The sequence below is a fragment of the Westerdykella ornata genome (assembly GCF_010094085.1).
Source record: "Westerdykella ornata strain CBS 379.55 unplaced genomic scaffold EI97scaffold_4, whole genome shotgun sequence".
Lineage (NCBI taxonomy): Eukaryota > Fungi > Ascomycota > Dothideomycetes > Pleosporales > Sporormiaceae > Westerdykella > Westerdykella ornata.
The window spans coordinates 847,332-871,727 of NW_022986854.1; the positions used below are offsets into that span (position 1 = coordinate 847,332).

General features: G+C 54.3%; 10 protein-coding genes across 10 annotated transcripts; 4 read left to right on the plus strand and 6 right to left on the minus strand.

The window, feature by feature from the left end:
- Positions 1–223: 223 nt before the first annotated feature.
- EI97DRAFT_431153 (cyclophilin 1 long isoform) lies at positions 224–1,640 on the minus strand. Its single transcript, XM_033797863.1, has 5 exons — positions 1,378–1,640; positions 969–1,183; positions 675–844; positions 512–618; positions 224–458 (listed from the first exon to the last, which is right to left on the minus strand). The coding sequence occupies exons 2-5, from the start codon at positions 1,174–1,176 to the stop codon at positions 266–268; spliced, it is 678 nt and encodes a 225-aa protein (XP_033656453.1). The 5' UTR covers positions 1,177–1,183; positions 1,378–1,640; the 3' UTR covers positions 224–265.
- Positions 1,641–2,104: 464 nt separating this feature from the next.
- EI97DRAFT_413875 (ENTH-domain-containing protein) lies at positions 2,105–3,873 on the plus strand (the record flags this gene model as incomplete). The annotated part of the gene is made up of 5 exons (XM_033796811.1): positions 2,105–2,232; positions 2,284–2,346; positions 2,396–2,444; positions 2,490–2,571; positions 2,617–3,873. Exons 1-5 carry the CDS (start codon positions 2,151–2,153, stop codon positions 3,871–3,873), a joined length of 1,533 nt encoding a protein of 510 aa, XP_033656454.1. The 5' UTR covers positions 2,105–2,150.
- Positions 3,874–4,135: 262 nt separating this feature from the next.
- EI97DRAFT_431156 (uncharacterized protein) lies at positions 4,136–6,365 on the plus strand. Its single transcript, XM_033797864.1, has one exon. The coding sequence runs from the start codon at positions 4,201–4,203 to the stop codon at positions 6,193–6,195; it is 1,995 nt and encodes a 664-aa protein (XP_033656455.1). The 5' UTR covers positions 4,136–4,200; the 3' UTR covers positions 6,196–6,365.
- On the minus strand, positions 6,351–7,484 carry EI97DRAFT_431157 (ribosomal protein L14b/L23e). Its single transcript, XM_033797865.1, has 4 exons — positions 7,461–7,484; positions 7,321–7,371; positions 6,959–7,205; positions 6,351–6,898 (listed from the first exon to the last, which is right to left on the minus strand). Exons 1-4 carry the CDS (start codon positions 7,472–7,474, stop codon positions 6,788–6,790), a joined length of 423 nt encoding a protein of 140 aa, XP_033656456.1. The 5' UTR covers positions 7,475–7,484; the 3' UTR covers positions 6,351–6,787.
- A 707-nt stretch (positions 7,485–8,191) lies between these two features.
- Positions 8,192–12,009, minus strand: EI97DRAFT_465297 (ARM repeat-containing protein). Its single transcript, XM_033801461.1, has 7 exons — positions 11,724–12,009; positions 11,572–11,672; positions 11,383–11,520; positions 10,287–11,335; positions 9,767–10,239; positions 8,749–9,716; positions 8,192–8,675 (listed from the first exon to the last, which is right to left on the minus strand). Exons 1-7 carry the CDS (start codon positions 11,895–11,897, stop codon positions 8,417–8,419), a joined length of 3,162 nt encoding a protein of 1,053 aa, XP_033656457.1. The 5' UTR covers positions 11,898–12,009; the 3' UTR covers positions 8,192–8,416.
- Positions 12,010–12,172: 163 nt separating this feature from the next.
- EI97DRAFT_499449 (microbody biogenesis protein peroxin 2) lies at positions 12,173–13,790 on the plus strand (the record flags this gene model as incomplete). Its single annotated transcript, XM_033802607.1, has 2 exons — positions 12,173–13,698; positions 13,752–13,790. Exons 1-2 carry the CDS (start codon positions 12,424–12,426, stop codon positions 13,788–13,790), a joined length of 1,314 nt encoding a protein of 437 aa, XP_033656458.1. The 5' UTR covers positions 12,173–12,423.
- A 289-nt stretch (positions 13,791–14,079) lies between these two features.
- Positions 14,080–15,786, minus strand: EI97DRAFT_431159 (uncharacterized protein). Its single transcript, XM_033797866.1, has 3 exons — positions 15,497–15,786; positions 15,074–15,426; positions 14,080–15,018 (listed from the first exon to the last, which is right to left on the minus strand). The coding sequence occupies exons 1-3, from the start codon at positions 15,660–15,662 to the stop codon at positions 14,527–14,529; spliced, it is 1,011 nt and encodes a 336-aa protein (XP_033656459.1). The 5' UTR covers positions 15,663–15,786; the 3' UTR covers positions 14,080–14,526.
- Positions 15,787–17,381: 1,595 nt separating this feature from the next.
- EI97DRAFT_223332 (uncharacterized protein) lies at positions 17,382–19,762 on the plus strand. Its single transcript, XM_033793878.1, has 6 exons — positions 17,382–17,875; positions 17,931–18,219; positions 18,273–18,783; positions 18,836–18,871; positions 18,918–19,603; positions 19,660–19,762. Exons 1-6 carry the CDS (start codon positions 17,774–17,776, stop codon positions 19,692–19,694), a joined length of 1,659 nt encoding a protein of 552 aa, XP_033656460.1. The 5' UTR covers positions 17,382–17,773; the 3' UTR covers positions 19,695–19,762.
- Positions 19,763–19,829: 67 nt separating this feature from the next.
- EI97DRAFT_372749 (uncharacterized protein) lies at positions 19,830–20,999 on the minus strand (the record flags this gene model as incomplete). The annotated part of the gene is made up of 1 exon (XM_033795366.1): positions 19,830–20,999. One exon carries the CDS (start codon positions 20,997–20,999, stop codon positions 19,830–19,832), a length of 1,170 nt encoding a protein of 389 aa, XP_033656461.1.
- Positions 21,000–21,993: 994 nt separating this feature from the next.
- On the minus strand, positions 21,994–23,975 carry EI97DRAFT_372038 (fungal trichothecene efflux pump; the record flags this gene model as incomplete). Its single annotated transcript, XM_033795327.1, has 5 exons — positions 21,994–22,686; positions 22,735–23,118; positions 23,168–23,434; positions 23,486–23,749; positions 23,796–23,975. 5 exons carry the CDS (start codon positions 23,973–23,975, stop codon positions 21,994–21,996), a joined length of 1,788 nt encoding a protein of 595 aa, XP_033656462.1.
- Positions 23,976–24,396: the final 421 nt, after the last annotated feature.

The window sequence follows — 24,396 nt, forward strand, 5'->3', positions numbered from 1 at the left end:
TTGCGACCAAAATTTGCCGCAGCTGAGATAGTTTGTATGCAATGCGAATCGTGGAATAATGGCAGGTTAAAGTGATGGCAGACAGTCACAGAGCTGTACTGTTGAGAGGCGTTTAAATCAGTAACCCAGTATTGACATTGATTGCTACTGATCGAGGAACCGAGCTGTGTGAGGACAATCGCCCGCTGAAGAAGCTTGCAAAGACCTTCACAGTGTTCGGCACCTCCGCCGTCCTACCTAAATCCTACACTCGGCGCCTGGCTGTCTACGCCTGGCCGCAGTTGACAATGGTGGGAGGGTTCTTGTACTTGATCTGGCCCGAGTTGCTGCCGCAAGCCTCAATCGACTTGACGACGCGCTTCGACTCGACGTCATCCTCGGGAACCTCGCCGAAGACGACGTGCTTGCCGTCCAGCCACGAGGTGACGACGGTGGTGATGAAGAACTGAGAGCCGTTGCTGTGCCATTGTCAGTCGGGCCATCTGTACAAAAGGTGCTGTGCAATTCTTACGTGTTGGGTCCGGCGTTGGCCATGGACAGGAGGAAGGGCTTGTTGTGGCGGAGCTTGAAGTTCTCGTCACCGAACTTCTCACCGTAGATGGACTTGCCGCCAGTGCCCTGGGAATAGCGTGTCAGCCGGCGTCTCCTGTATCATTTATTCGACCAGAACTCACGTTGCCACGGGTGAAGTCACCGCCCTGAAGCATGAACTGGGGGATGACACGGTGGAACTTGGAGCCCTTGTAGCCGAAGCCCTTCTCGCCAGTGCAGAGGGCACGGAAGTTCTCGGCGGTCTTGGGGACGACGTCGTCGAAGAGGTTGAAGTTGATGCGGCCAGACTGGTCTGCGGCAAGAGCGTCAGCCATTGGGGTTTCGGAGGACGATTGGAGGTTCCACAGAGGCTCAGGCAGCACCGGAAGCTGCTCTGGCGTCGCTGGCGAAGCTGGGACAAAGGAGTAGGAGCTTACCCTTTACCTCACCCTCCTTGGTGACATTGCCCTTGCTGTCGACCTCAATGACGGGGCCGGTCCAGGAGACCTCGAAGAAAGTCTTGACAACCATGTTTGCGGCTGAGGGAGTGAAGAAACGCTTGTTGCAAGGTGCTCGGAAAGTGATGGAGGAGGAAGCTGAGCGGAGAGTCGAAAGAAGGGGAGATGGCTGGAGGCGGGGGACCATGGCGGGGCTGTGGGAATTTAGCGCCGTTCCAAATTTCGAGCATGCCGTCAGCGCCGCCAAGCCTCAGGACAGTCGCAAACCGGACAGGACGAGAAAGACAAGTGCTGCATGCTGCAGCAGCCCTGGAGCAACCACCACTCGCATGCAGTGCTCGTCGAGAGGCGCAGCAAACGGTGGCTAGCTAGGATTCTGACGACGTACCTGGTGGTGGGGGATAGCTCGGAAAGCGGTGGTTGCAGTGCAGATGAAAGCTAGAGGAGGACAAGGGCCAAAGGGGAGCGCGAGATGCACCGTCAGAAGCCGGGTGGAGCGCAGAGGTGGAGGATATGCCGTTGGGCAGCTATGCAATACAATATGTGAAGGGAATTACAGAGTTATGGTACAACAATGGGTGATGAAATGAAACGAGATGGGATGGCCAGAGATGCGGACAGAGGTGAAGTTTTGAGGGAGAGCTTGGGAGCTTCGACCACCAGCCGCGCTATTTAGCGCGAGTCGGCCCTGAAGCTCCCTATAACAACAATGGCCCTGACAATATGAGAGAAGTATACTTTGGCATCTAGTAGACCCCATAGGGACCGTATAGACCGATGGGAGAAATTAGACAAGCAATTGGGCGGAAATGCGTGCTTTTGCGCGGTGCAGTCCTATTGAGATGGCACTCCTTCCCGATTCGGACAAGGCAAATCACGTGATTCTTTTGCAGCTCTCTAGGGCTATTCCATCGATATTCCTCGCCTGGGCAATAATCCTTCAAAAGATCAATAGTAGCTCCAGACATACTGCGTCTGCTTTTAACTCTAAATGAAGGCTTGCCCAGTTGTTCATCGTAATAAATGCATATCCACGTGCGGTGCTAACGTCGGCCCCGGCTCGCCCAGACGAACTGCGGGCGGTCAATAATCCATTACTGCCACTTCAGCCCATCCCTGACAACACATCTCTCCCCGAACACACTCGCAACCACCGGCAACATGGATTTCGCAAGTTTAAAGGAACAAGTGAGCAATCTTACGCTCTACGACATCAAGGCCGGTGTGCGCAAAGTCCAGAATGGTAGTGGCCCGCCTCAAATCTTACATGGATAGCTGGTGCTAATGCCCGCAGCCGTGATGAACTACACCGAAATGGAGGCGAAGGTGCGCGAGGCTACAAACAATGAGCCATGGGGTGAGTCTCTGCTCTAAGCACATGGAAATCGGCATCTAAGATTGTACAGGCGCCTCCTCGTCGCTAATGCAGGAAATCGCCAATGGCACCTTCAACTAGTGAGTACCCTCTTCTCAACATCCGGCCTTGACTAATAAAGACAGTCAATTATTGAATGAAATTATGCCCATGATCTACAAGCGGTTTACAGAGAAGTCGGCGGAAGAGTGGCGGCAGATATACAAGGTACTGCCTCGCTCCTAGCAATGCAGAATCCCCTAACAAACGAAGGCCCTCCAACTGCTCGAGTTCCTCATCAAGAACGGTTCCGAACGGGTTATTGACGATGCGCGCGCACATGTCTCCCTCCTCAAAATGCTCAAACAATTTCACTACATCGATCAGAACGGCAAAGACCAGGGTATCAACGTGCGGAACAGAGCCAAAGAGCTCTCGGAACTCCTCTCCGACGTCGACCGGATTAGAGCTGAGCGCAAAAAGGCACGAGCGAATCGGAACAAGTTCGGCGGGGTAGAAGGAGGCCGAGGGCTGGGTGGTGGAATCTCGGGCGGTGGTGGTTTCTCCGGGGGCGGTAGCCGCTATGGAGGCTTCGGCAGCGATGATGCCGGTTTTGGCGGCTACAGCGGCGGCGTGTACGGAGACGGTGGAGGCTTTGGGGGAGACACGTCGGGCGGTTTCTCCGATACCCAGGCCAGGCGGGACCGGTTCGAGGAGTACGACGAATATGACGAGGGCGCAGTGGCTTCACCGGCGCGAAGAACTGCTCCCTCGGCGGGCTCACCCGTTCAGGTCAAGAGGGAGGCCAAGAAGGAAGAGCCCAAGCCAGAACCGGTGCCAGATTTGCTTGCTTGGGATGACGAACCGGCCCCGACATCCGTCTCCGCAGGAAAGCAGCCTGTAGCCCATTCTACGAGCAATGACCTTGGCGACGACGACGACTTCGATGACTTCCAATCTGCTGCACCCTCCGCAGCCGCCGCCTCCGCATCTACCTCTGCCGCGGCTTTCAACATTGCTCCTCCGGCTTCCACTTCTACAATCACTTCTGCGACCCAGTTCGCGCAACCCCAACCGCAGTCGGCCGCGCAGAACAACAACTTGAACGACCTTTTTGCCACGGTATCTCCTCCGCCCGGAGGAAATAAGATGGCCTCCCCTCCCATCACCTCGCCGGTGTCCACAGGCTACCAACCATCCGGACCAAACTATTTCACATCCGTACCCGTCGGCCAGACTCCTCGTCAGTCTATCAGCTCAAACCCGTCTCTTAAGTCCCCAACTATTGGAGGGCCCAAGCCCGCATCGTCGACAACCAAGTCGTCCGGCGGAGATGCGTTCGCTTCACTGCTTGGTGGGGTTGCCCCGAAGAAGACAACCACGCCTACTCAAAAGGTCACAATGGCGGATATGGCTAAGCAGAAGACGAGCGCCGGTCTGTGGGGCACTCCTGCGGCGACCACTCCCGCAACGCAGTCGCCGGGAACAGGCTCGAAACCGGGAGGTGCTTTGGGTGATTTGCTTGGTTAGATGGGAGGATTGGGCATTGAGATATCCGGTTTTCTGTGTAGTGTAGCCAGTAGGGTATTGAATTAGCGAGCACCAAAGGATGAATGGAGCTGATGATTACACATGCAACTTTAGAGTTCAGCTGTTTTTTGGAATTGTAACTTTGCGGCTTGGACTGAGACGACTATATCATAAAGGAGGTCTAAAATGGCCACATCTGATTGGTTCGACCCTGAATTTCCCAATGTGTCTAGACTCCAACACGACCCAACACTCTCCCAGACCAAGTCAATAAATACAAAAACAACTCCCCTCTTGCCTCGCTCTACTTCCTTCAACAATGCCTCCATGCATCTCTCGCGCTTCCTCTCCCTCCTAGCCGTCCTCCTCCTCCCCGTCGCTATCCTCTCCACAACATGGCTCTACCTCTACCCCATCTTCCACGGCTGCGCATTCCCCGTCCCTCCCCCCTCGACCCACCTAACAGAAGCACCCTTCCGCCTCCTCGCCCTCGGTGACCCCCAACTCGAAGGCGACTCCTCCCTCCCTGACCCCTCGCGCCCTGCATTCCCCTCCCTGCAATACGTCCTCTTCGACCTCCAACACTCCGGGACCTGGTCGCGCCGGCGCACCATCCTCTCCACCGCCCTGCGAAACCTCACAACGCGCGATATTCCCAGATGGATAGAAGGGTACAGGAAAAGGATTGATTTATGGGGCAACGATTACTACCTCGCGCATATTGTGCGGGCGACGCGGTGGTGGGCAAGGCCGTCGCATGTGGCGGTTTTGGGGGATCTGTTGGGGAGCCAGTGGATTGGGGATGGGGAGTTTGAGAGGAGGGCGGGAAGGTATTGGGGGAAGGTGTTTAGGGGGATGGAGATGGTGCCGTGGGGGATTATGGATGGGGTAGGATCAGATGGTCAGGGGGAGGATGGGAGAGAGTGGGAGGGTGAGGGAGAAGGAGAAGGAGAAGGAGAAGGAAAAGGAAAAGGAGAAGGAAAAGGAAAAGGAGAAGGGGAAGGAGATGTGGATGGGGATGGGGATGAGGAAGGAGAAGGGGTTAGGAAAGGGAATGAAGGGGTGTGGGGTGGGACGAGGGAGGTGCTGGGTGAGGATCCTGCTTGGAGTAAGAGAGTTATCAATATCGCCGGGAATCACGACATTGGGTACGCCGGGGACTTGAATGAAAAAAGAGTGGAGCGATTCGAGCGCGCTTTCGGAAGGGTGAACTGGGATATCACGTTCGAGTTACCTCTGGCCTCTACGAAGCAGCAGAACAAGATCAGCCTCACCCATTCAACCACGAACCACTCAAAGAACGAGTCCCAAGTCGATGTCGACAGAGGAGAACAACAAGATAACCCCGACCTCCCCCCACCAACCCTCCACCTCACCATCCTCAACACCATGAACCTCGACACCCCCGCCCTCTCTCCCCGCCTCCAATCCCAAACCTACGCCTACATCAACCACCTCATCGCAAACTCCCTCCCCGTAACCTCAAAACGCCACACCACCATCCTCCTCACGCACATCCCCCTGCACAAACCCTCGGGGACCTGCATCGACAGCCCCTTCTTCTCCTTCTTCCCGGGTGAAAACGGAGGCGGCGTCAAGGAGCAGAACATGCTGTCCGAATACGCGAGTACGAAGATCGTGCTGGAGGGACTGTTCGGCCTGTGTGGGCATTCCCTGGCTGAAGGGGCGGGCTTCGGGAGACATGGCGTCGTGATTAATGGACATGATCATGAGGGTTGCGATGTCCTGCACTACATCCCTCGCGAGGGCAGTCTGAGAACCGACGACGAGTTATGCGCGCAGCTCAACGATGCCTCTTCCACGCCCCATGACCTCCCGTCCAACACCGACACCGACATCCTCTCCTCAGACCTCAACACCACAACAACGGAGACTCTTCCCCCACCTCCACCCGAAACCCCAACATGGCGCGCCCTCCCTTTCTCCTCCCCGCTGACCACCTGCATCAACACAAACTCCACCCCGCACCTCCGAGAAATCACCCTCCGCAGCATGATGGGCGAGTTCTCGGGCTACGCGGGCTTCCTATCCGCGTGGTTCGACGAGTCCGCCGGCGAAGCTGGCGAGTGGAGAATCGAGTTTGATAGGTGTGCGTTGGGGGTGCAGCATTGGTGGTGGGCTGTGCATATTTTGGATGTGGGTTTGTTGGGTGTGGTGCTGCTTGCGGGTTTGGCGAGGGGGTTGGAGAGCTTGAAGACATCCCATGGACAAAAAGGGGAGGAGAGGGACGAGAAGAAAGAGAAGGATGTAGAGGTTATAAAGGAAGCAAAAGAGGTGAAAGAGAAGGATGGGGAGAAGTGACGCGTTGAGCACGGTTTTCCTGTATAGAGAGCTTGTTGTTTGGATACAGATGTACTTGTAGGATACCTTGGGCGAGGCGCCAGGAGGGCCATTTGAGCGTAGCATCGTACGTTTGGTTTACATAGAGATCCTTGATGATATTGCATAGCATATAGATCCGGTTACATAAGTCATTTTGGTTTAGCCAGCTTAAATGCATCCTTTGCACCTGTGAGGGCGGGGAGAGTCTTGCCGATAAGAGGACACGGAACAGAGAGCCCGGGGATAGCCAATTGTAGTCTTGTTAATATTTGTTCGATTCATGGCCTGGCTACCGCACTCTACCGGCTTCTGTGATCAACGAACGCTCCAGGAAAAGTCGCGGATCGGGAATATTGCGGAATCTGCCACTGTTGTGACCGGAACTCGGAAACCCTCGCTAGCACAAATCTCAGAGTCCCAAGGTGTACTTCTTTTTGTGAAGGTGTTCGTCCATTGCTATCTATCCGCAATGAGCGTCCGACCAAGTCTCCACAACCCAATCCATGCATTTCGCCGTTTCCGATGAAGCCGTAAATGTTTGAGAATCGCAGGAAAAGAAAGCCACCCCCGTTTACATGACGACGCCCGAGTTGCTGGCGATACGCGGCCAAAGCTCTGCAGCCTCTTTTCCGACGGGGCCGGTGATGGCGGAGCCCTTCATTTCGCCCTTGGGGTTGACGATCTGCGTCTGTCAGCATTCCTCCCGCAGTGACGTGTTTGTATAATCCCGGGGGAAACGCACCACGCCAGCGTTGTCCTCGAAGTAAAGATACACGCCGTCCGCCCGCCTCCAGGGCTTGCTCTGCCTGACGACCACGGCGGGCATGACCTTCTTCCTCAGCTCGGGCTTTCCCTTCTTGACGGTCGCCATGACCATGTCGCCGACGCCCGCAGCAGGCAGGCGGTTGAGACGCGCACCGATGCCCTTGACGGAAATGATGTACAGGTTACGGGCGCCCGAGTTGTCGCAGCAGTTCATGACGGCTCCGCTGTGTTTTGTTAGTTCCATTCTCAGTCTTCTCCAGAGCTTCCTCTGCATCCGAGTGTTCGCAGGATTCGTCCGCTGTCAGAGAAACGGGGGCTTTCGCGTCGAGGGGAACGTACACAGGCAGACCGAGGGTCATCTTGAGCTTGTTGCCAGAGGCACCACCGCGACTGCAAGTTAAGTTAGTCTTTCATGCTGCCGCCGATTCCAACCTCCGCTCTAGAAATCCGTGTTCCGACGGAGAGAGCGCGAAACGTACCCGCGCTTGGACATTGTGACTGGCTCTTTGGAGGGGTTGTCGTGGGTTTAGTCGGGGGCGTCGTCGCTGTTTGTCGTGGTTGCGAAAAGTCCCAGTGTCAAATTGGCGGGTTCGCGGTTGTGCGGGCGGGGATTCGCTTCAACGAATTTCCGGTTGGCGCTAGGCTGGAAGGGGTATGGAGCTGCATTGCTTGGCGTTACCGCCGCCTAGACCATCACTACATGGGAACATCTTCATACTGGCGAAAAAAAGACGACATTCGCTTCTGAAGTTGTTGCGAGTGGATGAGCTGCCTCTATTTTTGGGAGATATATCCTGTACCCCGACCAGGGCAAGCCTAAGTTGGACACTCCCTCCAGAAAGACGACATCACCAGCTAGGCCAAAGATCTGGAACCTCAATTCTTCCATACCACTTCTGCAACAATGTATTTGTTCTAACGGCCTTCATGCGGATCTCTAAAGACGGCCTAGCACAAAATCAATCCTGCCTAACAGTGCGCTTCTTTGGACCCATTTCCCCTGAACCATATCCATTTCACCGTCCAGTTTAACCGCTTTCAGAACCAAGTTTCATCAACAAGACGTCAACAGGAAGCCTGGCCATAATGTAATACAGAAGCCCCAGACCATACCGTAAATAGGTTAGGTACACACGCAACCAACTCTTGAACATATCTCGCAAATCTGAATTCAGGACTGAGTCCAGAAGCTTCAACACTTGCACATAGTCTGAAGCTTTATTGCATTAATGCTTCTCTATCTCGCTGCTGGAAATGCGCCTGATCATCCCTGAAACACAGTGCCACTCGATATACGCCAGCTCGCCATATCCCTATGCATCGATATCTTACGTACGATATCCACCCTCTCTGAAGCCCGCTAGCAATCCATCCGCCATCGCACTGGCACCTGGACAAACACCTTATACCCGGCCAACCTCCCACTGCCATCCCCCTACATTCCACCCTCCCCAAATATCCCCAGCCCCGTGAACTGTTCCAAAACATCCTTATCCACGCGACTCAGCCACTCCTCCTGGAACACCGCATCCCCGCCTCCCGCCTGAATAGCCTGCTGCAAACGCTCCCTCACAAACGCGACGAGGTTGACACGATGAATAGGATCAGAATAGATGAGTCCGCGCTTTCGAACATCCTCTGGTGCTTCCGGTTCATTCGTCTGAACGATCGGTTCCTCCGCCCAAACGAGGCAGCTGCGGAGTTGTTAGCAAAGAGTGATTAGGTAATGGATCAGGGGTTTGTGAACAAAGGCAGGGCGGTACGTACTCCACAGTCCGATCATCCATGCCATCCAAGAGATACGTTAGCACCGAAGTCCACATATTCATCAAGTCCTGCAGCCGGCCTAAAATCCAAGGTGCGCCCGTTTCCAGCAACCTCGTCAACGCCAGCGCCATGAGTTTCGTTTCCGGCGCCGTGCTGATATTCTCCATATGGGCGAACCACTCCTCGAGCAGCCAGTCCAATTCGAACTTCTGTTGGTAGCCGGGATTCAAGATCTCCAGGAGGATGGCCGGAGATGCGAGTGTTATTCTAGCCAACACAGCAAAGTAGTCGATTTCGAGGACTGGATCGATGGAGCGCTCCTGAATCTCGCGAGCCGGGCCGTGTGCGTTGCGATTCTGGTACGCCTTGCGGAGGCCATTCATCACCGTCTGCAAAAAGCCGCTCGAAGAGAGTTCACCAGCTATGTGTCGGACCGCATCCTCACCACCCAGGCTTTCCGCTGCACGGATAACCAGCTGTACCAGGTTGCATACCATACCAGCAGCCTCTACTTTCAGCTCGCCAATAAGGTTTCCCATAGTCTGCAGGAGCTGGGGTCTGAAGGCATCGCCGAGGACAAACGCGGGAGAGAGAAGGAGATATGATTCTGTGATGTCGAGCGATTTACGTAGGGTTTCGTTGTCCATAGAGTAGAGTGGTATTAAATATTGAATCAGATTGAGAAGCTCCGCCGGCGCGTCCTCAGGTGCAGATGGTGTCTGGGCGACGATGGCACCCCAAAGTTCGAGCGCGTCCTCGAGAAGATACACTTGTGTCTCTGAGTCCGGCTCAATGGCGCTCTGGATAATCGGCAGAAAGGACAGGTGGAACGGTCTTGAGGCGGCCTTCATACCGTTTACCATCCGTGCCAGCAGGGTAAGGATCGCTTGCTTCATTAGATGTTGCTCGCCCGACTGCTCCCAGAGAGGTGGAAGGATCGAGACGATGTGTTGCGCATATGGTGTGATCTAATCAAATAATCAGTACTGCAGCTCATGGAGCTATATTCTGGACTCACATTATGTTCCAGCCTCTCGACAATGACGCTTATCGTGTTCAGTAAGCTCAGTTTCGTTTCGATAAGGTCCACCTCTTGCACCAGCGCCATCAGCCGATCCAATATCAATGGTGCATACGGGACGAAGTTATCAGCCTTGAACTCCCACTCATTCGCGACGTCAATGAATTTCCTTCCTGCCGTAACTCGGACCACAATATCATTTAGCGCATCACTCTTGTCAAGAAGATGCTGAAAGATCTGGTAGACGATGGGTTTGGTCGACTCGCCAACCTTCACGCTGATCCACTGGGAGAGGAAGATGGCGATTCGGCGTCGAATAATGTTGTAACCCGGTTTTTCTATCTGCGCCTCCCGGACCAAGGTGTCTTTGATGAAAGGATCGACGTCGAACTTCTCCATCAGGACATCCGCTGCAAGACCGGCTGCATTATAAACCGAATCCTTCAGAATGATATTTTCATTCTCTGGTCCTGTTGTTCGTTAGCACCACCCGGCATATAAGGTCATCAACACATACTCGCAACTTCCCGCAACTCATCCAAGAGAGGGCCAATGATAAGGTCCTTATACTCCTTCGATTTTGCGAGGTCCAGAAACAGCTTCTCCGCACACGGCCGGATCGCAAACTCCCAATCCTCTGACCCCTCTTCCATCTTCTCCCATTCGTCTGGCTCCTCCTCCCACATCCGCAAGTCGCTCGGCCTGAAGACGAAAAAGCGCTGCAGAAGTGTGGTCATTACTTGCAATACAAAATCCTGGTCTAGCAGATCCCGCTTAAGCAACTGCTTCGCATTGTTCCTCTCGTCCTGATCTTCCGGTTTGGCATATCTAAGGGTCTTGATGGGGAATAAGGCGATTTGGATACACTCGCGTATGATCAGGAGTCCTTTTAGTGACAGTCGTTCCAGAATAGGCGCCTCCTCTTCCTCATCTCCGTCAGTCCCTATAGCTGCGCCATTGAAGACAGCCGCGCCCCACGTCTTGCTGAGTTGCGTGACTAGCTCCCAATATTGGAACTTGATCAATGGTATAGTCTCCGGTAGATGTACGAAAGCGACGGGATGACTCGTGGCCATCGAGTGGTGGAACTTCGCATGCTGCATGAGATGCTTCTCCACCAATTTGCGGGGCCCTGGCGCAAGCGGCGAATCTTCATGCAGAACATACGGCAGGAATTCCCGAAACAGGCTCTGTGAAACTGTCCAGAATTCACGAACGTCCCGGTCGCGATTCGGGAACTCGTAACCCGCAATCACCAGTCTCCGTATAATCTTCATTGCCATCAGGCTGATCTCGATATCGTCGAGCGCGCCGCCTTCGTCGTCTCCACCTTCGACGAAGAAGCGCTGCCAGCTCCGAACATTGTCGACGTAGATGCGGCCCAGGACTGCGAAGGCTTCTGGAGTGACTGCCCTCAAGGCTGTTTTAGTCTTCGTTAGTCGTCCAGTCATGAGCTCCTTGATAATGTTCAGAAGCATAAGGAGAGTTCGGGGAAGGTGGAGTCGGTAAGCGTTCGATTCCGTCGAGGAGCGTAGGAAGTTGAGAAGAGAAGGGAAGAGGTCCGGCCTGCCCGAGGGTAAGCGTGTGTCCACCAGTGAGGACAATATACCGACCAGTCATTTGGGAACTCGTGCCTTGCTATCTTAGCCGTGACAATAGCATTTTGAAGCGCCAGCCTCTGATCTGCCTCGTTTGCACCGCTGTCAAGCAGACGCGATCGTATAGCACCCCTATCCTCCTTGTCGAGAGCACTGCACAGTATCTCAGTATGCTGCCTAAATCGTAGAGCGCAAAAGCCATACTTGGTTGCACTTTTGCGCCAATACTTGTCAATGCCGTTCTTGAGCTGTATTATAGCGAGGTAGCGGACTTCGAGCGGGAGAGACTTGTCTAGGAAGACGGACTAGAAGTTGTGTCAGTGCACTGGACAGCGTCTGTTGGTGTGCACGCCTACTTGGAGCAAGGGATAGAAGCCTTTGTACTTCTCCCAGGTCTGGAGCTGCTTGGTGCCTGTCTGGATCTGGTTTGGGTCTGTCGAAGATGCAGAACGCAGGACGTGGAACAGCAAGCCCTCAGTGAGAGGATTGGCCTCTGCGGGTAGCTCCACAGCGGAGAGTTCGACCTGCATGCTAGCTACGGTTTCGTAGGCTACAAAGAAGCAATAGAAGTCTTCATACGTCCAGAAAGAAGGTGCATTGGAAAATTGTGCGCTTTGGTGTTGTTGTTTACCTTGAGTCGATCCAAAAGTTTATCATTAGCTGTTGCGGGAAGGCAGAGCTACCAACCCCGCGCTGCCTGCTCCGAAGTGTATCAAGGGGCTGTCCGCTTACTGCTCCGAAATAACTCCGTCCAGCACTGCAGACTTAGGCAAACTAAAACTGACATGTGCTATCGAGAAGTTGAACTCCATACAATACATGTTGTTCTTTGGCATGTATACCTCTCCAGCGACGCGGAATTACTTGGAGCATAATTCATTGTACCTATGATCCTCCCTCCGAACTCTCATCTCCACCCTTCCCGACTTGTGAGAACTCCAGCCGCCGTACCCTCCGTACCTCGGCCCAGCCCTACAGACAAACATCCTCCCATCCACGGCTTCCAAATCTCAATTCCCTTCCCACCTCCTCTTCCTTCCCGATGAGACCCATATAATGCCCTCCGCCGACTTCGCCGCCGCCCAAGCCCGCCTCGCCGCCCGCCGCGCCCAACGCGCCCAACACACGCACCCGCACCATGAGTCCTCCTCCACGACCCCAACAACACGCGCCCTCGCCCGCCTCCCATACCCCTTCAACCGCCTCAGCACCTCCAGCCTCAGCGCCTGGGACGCGATAAAAGGCCGCGAAGGAACGCGTCCCGCCTTCCGCGTCGGCCAAGTGGACGCCGAGCTCCTCGACGATGAACTCCTGGATCTGCTGAAAGGGCAGGTAGGCGAGGGATTGAAGTATTTTGGGGCGCATATCACGGATACGTATTCTGCGGAGATATTGTTGGCCCTGAGATTGGTGCTGTTCAAGTTGTCCATTTGGAACAATAATGCGAGTTATGGTGCCCATCTCCAAGGATTGAGATATACGGACGCAAGGTCAAAGAGTTCAGCGCGGCCGCCGCCGAAACCGTGGCAGAAGATTGCGTATGGGGCTATCACTGTGGGAGGGAGGTATGCGTGGAGTAAATGGGAAGAATGGCTGTTGGCTGCGCAGGAAGATTATACGAGACCTGAATCTCCGCGGTTAAAATTTGCGGCGCGTTTGACGGAGCATTTGAGTAGCTTGCATGATATTGCGAGTCTGGCGTCATTCCTGGTTTTCTTGGTAAATGGACGGTATCGCACGTTAACGGATCGGCTGTTGAGGTTGAGGTTGGCGCCTGCGTCGCATTCGACGAGTAGGGAGGTGTCATTTGAGTATTTGAATCGGCAATTGGTGTGGCACGCATTTACGGAGTTCCTCCTCTTCCTGTTACCCCTTGTCGGGATATCCCGATGGAGGAGAATATTGTCGAGGACATGGAGGAAACTGAAGGCTTCGGTGTTGGCGTTGCTGGGGCGTTCGACGTCAGCCACGGATGAGGAGGAGGCAAGACAAGCTGGAGAGTTGGGCTTTCTGCCTGAACGGACCTGCGCGATTTGTTACAGAGATCAGAATCCCACGACGGCGACAGAGCAGGATATCATGACGCAGTCCGTCGGCGGTGGAGGTGTCGTTGGATCCGCGGCAACCGACATCACGAACCCCTACGAGGCAATTCCTTGTGGGTGTATATACTGCTTCGCTTGCATTGCTCAACGAATCGCCAACGAGGAAGGCGAAGGGTGGACATGTCTCCGCTGCGGCGAACTCGTCAAAGAGTGCAAACCCTGGAATGGAGATATCCTGGAGGAGAAGACACCTCGCGAACAAGCACCGCCTGGTACTACGAAGAGCGTGGGTTTTGCAACAGACTCTGTACAGGGTGACGAGGAGGATCAGACCGACAGCGAGAAGGCCCAGCTACGAGTAATCGAGCCGATTCCTGAGCTAGAAGACGTTTCGGGCGCGACCGCCAGCGAGGAGGCGCGCATGGGATTGGAGGCTACTCGGGGCCTGGATCTGGGGGAATCGTTGGCCTTGACAGAAAGTCAGGAGTGGGCACGAGCCAGCGAAGAAAGGAGCACAACGAGCGAGAGCCGGGACAGTAGTGAAGACGAGCAAAGCGAGGAGTACGACGAGGATGAGGAGGAAGATGGAGAGGAGCTCGACTACGATATCTGACTTAGATACTGTATCGCATGAGTGTCACGGCACCCTTCCGCGGGGGTTTCTTGATCTGTTCATTTTGTATATACCCTGCACCTGATGAATCGTCAGGGATTATTTATTGGTATAGTATACATGATGTCTCGTCTGGGTATGATTGGGTGCCTAACTGTAAGAGCCACCACTGATCGATACGCGAACGGTGTTCAGAGACGCAGTCATGGAATGCTTTCCAAGGTTCCCTCCGCTTTTTGCAGGGACATCATGTGGCGTTCATCACCCACTTCCCCATGGTTTGTTTCGCAGTTTCAGCAGCCCTTCAATAGGGGCAATTGCAGTGACGGCAGCATGCAGAAGTGCCAATTGCCCGGCAATCCTATCATGAAGAAACCCTCAAAAAGAGCCTAATCCATCCCAGAAGGTACGTGTACATAGTTGGGCAGAAACACTGGAGTGGCAAAGCTCCAGTGTAAGAAGAACAGGGAGACCGGGGGAAACGCTTACCTACCCAGATCTTCAGGTCCGGACCGCCGAAGCATACCGCGGAAGCTTTGCCATCTTCTCTTCAGGGCTAACACTCTCGTCAAAGTAAATCAACTTGATATTCTTGTCCTTCTTTGACTTCTTCTCCGCTGCATCCGGAGCGGGTGCCGAAGCTGCAGCCGCACTAGAGATGAGCTCGTCAACAGACGCCGAAAGAGCCGATGGAGGCGGTTGGCTAATCTGCCCGGGAGGCACCTGCGCCGGCGGAAAGGCACCTGGAGGCCCGGATATACTCCCAGGACGTGGTGGTAAGCCTGTATTGACGGGACCGATGCCTGCACCAAACGGCGGAGCAACTGGGAAAGGAGGCTGCGCAAAACCTGGAGCACCTGGCGGGAATGTCTGTGCTGGTGGGAAGCCTGCAGCTCCAGGTGGCGCGCCAGGTGGAGGATATGCTTGAGCGCCAGGTGCAAATGGGGGTGTCAGGGAGACTGGAGCGCCAAAGGGAGCGACATTTGGTGGCGACTGATAATACGGTCAGCGAAATGGGCACCAAGTTGAATCCACACCAACAACTTACCGCCTGCATGGCCATATCCACGGGAGCAGCCAGCACTCCATTCGCCCTGTCCTGTCTGTATTTGGCCGCCCGAGCTGCAATATCCTCTATGCTCTCCTTGACCTTGGGACGCTTCTCTGGATGGGCAGTTCCGTTCGCGTGCAGACCGCGAATGGGATTCCCCGATATCCGTGCGCGCTCCGCCTCCTCCTCAAAGTGCCTGAGGGTAACCTGGTGGTTGTGCTGGTCGATGATCTCTTGCGGAACGCCTTCCATACCGAAGATTTCGATGTCGAGGCCCTGCCTACCGGGAATCGCATTTTCAACTTGTGTAAGCGATTCCTTATGGACTTGATTCATGTGAACTGAAAGGCCTGGTGAAGCGGTAAGCATCAACGCGCAAACTGTGGAAAGGGGTGCCCGTGAGTGCAATGGGCTCCGTACCTCCAGCAGTGTTCAGACGGCGACCACATCTGTCGCATTTGAAGTGCTTCGCTTTCTGATGTGAGATCAAGATTTTCAGATCGTCGAAGTCGCGCTCGCAGTAGTAGCACCATGGTCGCTCGAGTTTCTGGTTGAGGTCTGGGTACCTCTTCCTCTTTTTCGTCATTGTGGCCAAGTATTTGCAGATGAGATTGCGATATCCCCCTGAGTTCGTTTACTGGATGCGCTTGTACCTGGCGGTAGCTACGACGTGAGCTAGATGGTAAAGTCGCAATCTAGCGGTGTTGAGCTGCAACGCGGATGGTGGATGAGGCAGCTCCATCTCCGACGCGCCAAGAATTTAGGTCAGGTCTTGGCGACTATCCGAACTTTTCTCCTCGTTCGCTGAAACAGAACGACCCACCAACTCTTCACCGTCTATACTGGCGTTGCACGCTCTTCTCTCCAAAATGTGAGATAGGCTGTGATTTTGTTTACTTTGTATTCACACGCAACACGCACTCCAGCCACTTGGTCTTCGGACACCTTCACAAGTCCTCCGGGAGCATGTCAGGCCTACGCGTTTTGCTGCGACCTGTGCATGCGGCTGTACAATCGTTCTGTGCTCTCTGTTGCAAGAAAGAAAGAGGGTCCTTCATAGTTCACGCTCCCTCGCTCTTCGGAGAATTACTCACGAATGGCGTGACTCCTTGCGCACCCACATCCATCATCAACAGCAGCAGGCTCGGCCGATTATACACGTTGCAGTCAAAATTGGCAACATCAAAAGTCTAACATGTCCATTTACACACAAGCCCCATCATGGGGTTTGCGTTCTCAAGATGAAGTCCGTCTTGACTATTTGCCTCGCTAGAAGATCCACATCATTTGGAAGAGATATTGCAGCGGATTGAAGAGTGAAGAGAAACGGGTGGGTCCAATTGCGCTGAAACACACATGACTCCGTCGTCAGTCACGGATACCACGGCACAGATGTGGTGGGAGTCGTCCTCTGGAAGCAAACAAACCCCGAGCGTCTGTCTCTTGTCAGAATGTTTCATGGACCGACCATGTGGCGCTGCGGCAGTGTACTGTGGCTTTTCACGTCCGAGTTACTGAACACCACGCTGCACTTTCTCCGTAGGAAGGATTGCATAGGTACCTGCTCGATGCGACTCAATTGCCTACGATCTGACTACGATATTAAAACCCAGGTTTTACGGCTTGCTATACCTGGACAGAGGCGCTTTCGAGCCAATGACGACATCTTTTATTATACCCTGCGACCTCCAACTATTCAGGCGGTCGTGGAAACGGGCAGCAAGGGATCAAGCCTCCTGGTAACAGCAGTGCGGCCAAAGATCAGACCTTCCAGTATGGCACGTGTCAGAAGCGCTACCTTGGTTGACGGTCTACCTCTGGTCTCACTGGCTTTCTTGGTGTTGTAGTGCCTTCTGTAGCGCAGATTTCACGGACCTTAAGCACTGCTGGATCCTTGAGACGGTTTCAAGCCCCAAGTCTGTTTTACAGATGAGGGATCACTATGTAATCCTCCAACGCCTGTCTGTAGGGCTCTCGGAACCAGTAAGGTAAGGGAGTATACCCCGTTCACAGAACCCGGGCGTTCCCTGTCTTGACCTTGCTGAACCATCAGCTGGTTGGAATGGGCAGAAATGTTCATCACTGCCGGACCTCATATCGGTCAGTGTCCTCAACATGACAGAAGTCTCAGGAAATGCAGTGGCTTGACTTGAGGAAGTTATGGCCTCGTATTCTATCGGATTCCCTGTTCAGTAAGTAGTCCTAGTAAATATGCTGCACACCATTCACGCCAAGATATACGCCCTTGCCATTGGCCCGCCCATTTATCCACTACATGGTACACGTACTCTCCACTGCACGCCCGCATCATGACCGTGTAACCGCGGAACCGTTGACCATTATTATTCGGTCGTCATCACGCCGGCTGTCATCATGGCGGGTGGCGTCAACCACTCCGGCTCAATCTCCTGCTGTTTTCAGCATAGTCACTCTGTGCCTGCCTTACCGACCTTCCCGAAGAATGATGGGTAGACGAGGTTTGATAACAAGCATCATCAAGCACGCAGCTCCCCCTGTACCGGCAGGGAGCCTAGGCCTGAATTTGGTAGATGCATATGCGAGGAGATCGTGTAGTCTAGAGGGACCAGTACTTAGTATTGTTCCTGCGGTAAGGTCGTATAAGTATTGTTCCTGCTAGAGGATTTAAGTAGGACTCTTTCCCCTCTTCCTTCAGTCGCAATACACTCGCTTTTAGCCATGCGCCGAGGGATTCTCTGTGGGCTACTGGCCCTCTTTGGCAGTGCGTCGGCAATCAGATTTGGACATCCGTCCGTGGGTGAGCTGCGCGAATTGGCGAAGGTAGGCTGGACACCTTGTAATCGCACGTCTCTCAGAATTCACTGACGCAATTCAGACCACACAGCATGCAAGTGCAAAGCGCGACCTCCGTAAACGCGATGATGCCGATCTGGAATTGCTTTACCCTGCACACAATCTTTCGGTTCCTATCGACTTCTTTCCAAACAAGCCCCGCTACGAACCCCATTCGAATGGCACATTCAACCTGAGGTACTGGTTCGATGCTACTCACTACAAGCCGGGCGGTCCTGTCTTCGTTCTCCTGTCCGGCGAAACGGACGGAGTCGGTCGTCTGCCGTACTTGCAGAAAGGAATTGTGTCGATAGTAGCCAAGGCGACGAATGGTGAGACCACTTTGGATATATGAAATGACCTCGACCATTGACGACAACAACAGGCCTCGGAGTCGTCCTCGAGCATCGCTACTACGGCACGAGTTTCCCCGTGGACGATCTTTCTGTGAAAAACCTCCGTTTCCTCTCCACGGAACAGGCCCTAGCTGAAATCAACTACTTCGCCCGCCATGTGAAGTTCCCCGGCATCGACGCAGATCTGACGGCTCCAAACACCCCCTGGATTGTCTATGGCGGCTCCTATGCCGGTGCGCAAGCCGCCTTTCTGCGCGTCGCGTATCCGGAAACGTTCTGGGGCGCCATTTCCTCATCCGGCGTCACCGTCGCCATCTACGATTATTGGGAGTACTTTGAGCCTGTCCGGCAGTTTGCGCCTCCAGATGTAGTCAAGAATACGCAGTTCTTGGTGGACGTGGTCGATACCATTCTTCTGAAATCCAAGAACAGTGCCAAGGTCAAGGAGTTGAAAGAGGCATTCGGTTTGGGGAATATTACTGACAACCGGGATTTCGCGAATGTTTTGGCAAATGGTATCTATGGATGGCAGAACACAAAGTTTGTCTCTACATATGAGTTTGGCCAATGATGAAAGGCTAACGCATAGCAGCTGGGATCCCGAGGTCAACTCGCCGGCCTTCTGGTAGTAAGTAATCCAACAATCGAGGATTTCCGTATACTAATTCCTTCAGTTACCAAAACAATCTCACCACGGCGTTGCAAAACCCCGCCACAGAGTCCCTCCGTCCGAAAGTCCAATCCATCCTAGCTGCGGCCTCATATCCCCCTTCGACCGCATCGGAAAACATTCTCTTAAACGCCATCAACTACTTTGACGTCGCGTACGTCTCCAGGTGGAGAAGCACCAACCAGACGCAAGACCAATTCTTCACCTGGCTCGACGACTCCTTCTGGGCCAACGACGGCATCGATCAGCAGGGCTGGCGAAGCTGGATGTGGCAAGTCTGCACCGAATGGGGCTACATCCAGACGGGAAACACACCTCCTCACATCAAACCGCTGATATCCAGAGCCATTGACCTCGAGTACGCCGCGTACCCCTGTCGACCAGCGTTCAACATCACCTCGCCTCCCAACGTCACCGAAGTGAACAAATACGGCGGCTACGACATCGAGTACGAGCGTCTGGCCATCATCGGCGGGAACGCGGATCCGTGGAAACCGGCGACGCCGTTGGCGGATAAGGCGCGGAGGAGGAGGAGCACGACGGAGAAGCCGGTGCTGGAGATTGCGCATGGGGTGCATCATTGGGAGGAGAATGGCGTCTTTGACAATCAGACGAGCCCGATTCTGCCGCCGAATCAGGTCGTGTATGCGCAGCAGTTTGTGAGGGATTTTGTGGTGGAGTGGCTGAAAGGTAGGTGCTCTGGAGATGACTCTTGGTGCGTTGGATGAATGCTGATTTCTTGGTAGATTGGGATAAGAAGCATTCGCATCATGAGCTGTGAGCTAGCTCAGCGGCGGAGAGGTGTGAACAGGACATGCCGATGAAATATATGCCTAATCACTGACGATTCTAATGCAATCTCCAATGTCTATATCTAATATCTATACTCTTGATGCTTCACCAACCATTCCCTCCCCTACTCCTCCTCGCTCCTCTTCAACCACTGCAGATTCACCGGCGTAACCGGCCCATCTCCGAAAAAATACCCCATCAGATTCTCCATCCCCAACCTCTCAAACCCAACATGGCTCTCCACACTCGCCCCCGCCGTATGACACGTCGCCAACACATTCTCCCTCATCACCAACCTCTCATCCACATACGGCTCATTGGCATGCACATCCAGCGCCGCAGCCGATATCCTCCCCTCATCCAACGCCTCGACCAGCGCATCCTCATCGACCAGTTTCCCCCTCGCAATATTTACCAACCTCGCCCCCGGCTTAAACATTGCGAACTCGCGCCTTGAGAGCAGCACCCGGCCCTCAAACGGCGTAGCAAGCACCACGCAATCAGCACCCGGCAACAACTCGTCCAACGACTCGCACCACGTCGCACCGATTTCCTCCTCGCGCTCCGCGGGCTGGCGCACCACGTCGTGGTACCAGATGCGCATCTCGCACGCCAGCCTCGCCTTCTGCGCGATGCGGAACCCGATCCTGCCCAGGCCGATGATGCCCAAGACGCGCCCGTTGGGATTCCGGATGCGCGCCGCGAGCGTCTGGTTCGCGTGGCGGAACTGCTCGGCCGACAGCGAGCGCGCGGCCAGCAGCGACGGCATCGCCATGTGGAACGTCGAGAGGAGCATCATCAGCGCGGTCGAGGCGACGGATTCGGTGCACGCGGGCGCCGAGTTGCAGTAGATGATGCCTCTTTCGGCTAGGGCTTTGGTGTCGACCCAGTCGAAGCCTGCGCCGGCGCTGGCGTAGATTTTGCAGCTGGATGGGAGCAGGGAGATGAGGTCGCGGTCCCAGGGCCCCATTTCGCCGCCCGTGGACCAGAAGGGGCGGTATATGGCGACGAAGGAGCCCCAGCGGTTTTCTCGGAGGGCAGTCTTGAATTCCTCGCGGGGCATCGAGTAGGAACGCGCGATGTGGAAGTGTTGGCTGAGTTGGGCGTAGAGGTCGTGGTTCCAGCGGATGTCGTCGCCGAGGTGGAGGATTGTGGGTTTGGAGGTGGTGGTGGTGGTGGTGGTGGTGGTGGGTGTGGGGGAGGTTTGGTGGGAGATTGGGGGATTTGAGGGCGGAGGGGCGGTGGGAGGTGGAGGGAGACCTGCGTCTTCGGGGGTGGGTGTAGCTGCGGACATGTTTGCGAGCTGGGGACAGTGGTAGAGGAGAGGGGAAGCCGTTAATCAGGGCAGACGTGTATCCAGGATCGTGAATTGTTCTATCAGAGGTATCTCGAGAAAGAAAGAAGGGAAGAGGAGAGAAAGACGGGAAAAGGGAGAGAGAAAATGAAGATTGAGATAAGAACCTCCCTTGTCGGAAATAAATGACTTGAGCACCCTGGGAAACTAGGGAAATCATGCTATCTATCCGTCTCCACGTGTGCACGCGAGTTAAAGGCAGTGGAGTCTTAAGCTTGTCGGTGAGAGAGAAGCGCTTGTACAGGACCTATCTAGTCAGCCCCTCCAGTTCATGCAGTAGCGGGGAAAAGGCGGTGGGAAAGACTTGAGCAAGGTAGATTTCTATTGATAGGATAATATCACCAACCACGTCTAGAAATGACTTGTTTGAAGGATTCAAAACCAGTAAATAGACTGAGTTCCATCATTCATGTTAACATCAAAAATTGAATTGACGCTTTGAACCGGCCCAAGACCGCGGCTCAAACACCAGAATCACGAAAGATACCATAAACGACATGCATACACCTGCAGCTGCGCCGATAAATTTCTCAGTTGGCGCAATCCATCGCAATCAGCACGTGCATGCGCTGCTCTCCACTTTACCTTATTAATGCTTAAATCCGGGACAGTATACCTTCAATCCTGGTTGATGTGGAAGAGCTGCAAGGACGACGGTACCTGGTTATCGATCACCCAGGACAAGCACGAAATGGGGAAATGCAAGATGATGAAGTCTTTCATTGAGATTGTCCCAGAGACGTGCGCTCGTAGACAGTGGGAGTATATGCTAGCATCTCCATGAAGTCGTCAAAGAGCCGCAAACGCTCTGCTGTGAGAACTTTTACCGCATCTGAATAAACCGATTATTGTCCTCTTGAAGCCAAGAATCTAAAACAACCCGGCATGCAGACAGTCACAAGAAAGAAATTGTAAGCATCGAGGTCGCGATTTCTCAGGGCCCTTCGACAACCTCCTTGTGCTTCGCGCTGGCTTCAGTCTTCTCACCAGTGCCATGCAGCTTCCTCGCCACCTCATCGGTGAGATACTTGTCAACGTTGGGAGTCAGCAGGGACGCAATCAACAGGAGAGCGCCGAAAGGAAGGGTGCAGAGGAAAACGGTGCGGTAGGCAAGGCCGTAGGCATGCTTGACCTGCGCACCCACAATGGCCATGATCTCGGGCGTCATCCCTTGCACAGCGGAGAAGTTACCAGTACTAATGCCCGTGAACAACGCCGGAAGCGAGGACGAGGGAAGTCCAGCACCGACCGCCGCAGGGGTGACGTACTTGGGGATGTACTTGGCAGCCTCGGTCGCGAGGATGGAGGAGTACATGCTCGTCGCAACCGCCGAGACGGCGGTACGAATCGCACCCAGGGCACCAAGGACAAGGCCCATGTCGGCCGGGTCCCACAGGTACGCCGTTGCAGAAAGGGTCAGGTTCTCCACGTAGCCGGCGCCGATCGAGCCCATAAGCAGGAATGCCGTCGTGCGCTGCTTTGTGGTAGCGTTGGAGGCGGCCACGGATGCGACGAAAGCAACACAGATGATGCTGGCTACCGTCATCTGGATCTTCATGCGAGGGAGATAGCGAAGACCGAGACCGCCGAGAAGCTGACCTAACAGCAGACCACCACCTACGGCGCACTGGTGGAGTTAGTCAAGCTCAACAGTCCTCTGGTCACGTCCACCTACAGAGAGCCAGCCCGTTTCTTTCACATCAGTGGTGAAGAGTGCGCCAATCATCGACGGCCAGATGACAGTGTTGGCGTAGTACACCACAGCGCCGAAACTTGCGCAGGCAACCATAGCGTCGTATCGGATGTTCTTGAACAGGCGCATCGGAATGAAGGGATACTCGTGATTGCTGTACGCTTCCCAGAAGCCGAAAATCACCAGCGTGAAGAACCCGGCGAACAGGGCTCCAAGCACATGGCCAGAGTTCCAGCGATATACGCCTCCGCCCCAATTGAGGCCGATGAGGAAGACGACCAGACCTGCGGTAAACAGGAACAGGCCCACCCAGTCGAGGGTCTTCAATTGCTTGAGCTTCGACTTGCCACCGACGTGGAGCATATCCTAGAGTCACTATCAGCGTCTGAGCCCGTGTGCAGGTTGACTCCCTTACATAAGATGGCGGGTGATAGAAGAAGAAATACAGGAGGACGGCCACGGTATTAACGATGGCGCCCAGAATGTATGACCAGCGCCATTGAAGCGCAGTATTCTCGTAAAAGGCCCGAGCGATTGGAGGGCCGAAGACAGCGAAGGGCATGGATGTAAGGAGCACCAAGTTGTTGACCGGACCACGTAGTTTGTTGGGGACAAGTTCACCAAGGATGAAGCAGAAGGATAGTTGTCCCGCAGCTGCCAGTCCATTGATGGAGTTGGTTACCTGAAATTGTGAGCTACGTAAGACAATGTGTGATTGTTAATCGTGACTTACGATCAGCATGTTGATGCTTTGTGCACACGCTCCGATGATCGTACCGACCAGGCCTAGCAGCGATGCCCAGATGCAGAACCATCGCCTGCCGAAGATGTCGGAGAGACGCCCGACGAGAGGAAAGCCAACGGCCAGACCGGCGGTCCAGGAAACGGGAACCCAGATGATGTCGGGAGAGGGGCCGATAGCCTGGTTGATAAGCAGCAGGGTATTTGAAGGAAGTACCCAGCCCAAGTATCCGGAGATCTGGGACAAGCAAACAGCCTTGAAACTTGTAAGCTCGGCGATAGTCTATGCTTAATGGACTTACGATGACGGTACCAGTGAAGGCGAGACTATAGTAGTAGCCCTCAGGTAGATCGTGGGTGTGTCCTCCGATGGCCTCCTCAGCGACGCGGTCATGATGGAGGCCACCACTCGAAGGGCGGGAGAGCTCCTCCTTAACGGAAGGCTCGTGGTGTTGCTTCTTCTCTTCAGCCAGGTTGGCCATGTTGACAGATGGGGAAGAGAGACAAGCAAACAGTGAGAGGGAAGAGACGAGGTCAGAAAAAAAATTTGCTGCTTGTGGGAAGTTTAAATATTTCACATCAGATTGTCAGGGTATCGGTGAAGGCCAGGTGACGGTGAAGGAAGACAAGAGATGGGCGTTTCCCAGTCTTTGCCCTCCAATGCTGCACCTCCACCACATAGGAACAGACCAGGCCAAGGAGCCGTGCCGCAAGCCTACAGAGGCCCATCCGTATTCTGGAGATTCCCGCTTATGATTGGCATGCCGTCTGTCCAGAGGCTAGAAATCCCCGCATTGGTCTATGTTGTAGCAAGTGAGCTTACAAAGCGTGAAGAAGTGCCATTGACATCTGAGTGTCTCCCCGCTGCTATAAACACGCGCTCCGAGTGGGCCAAGCGGCTGG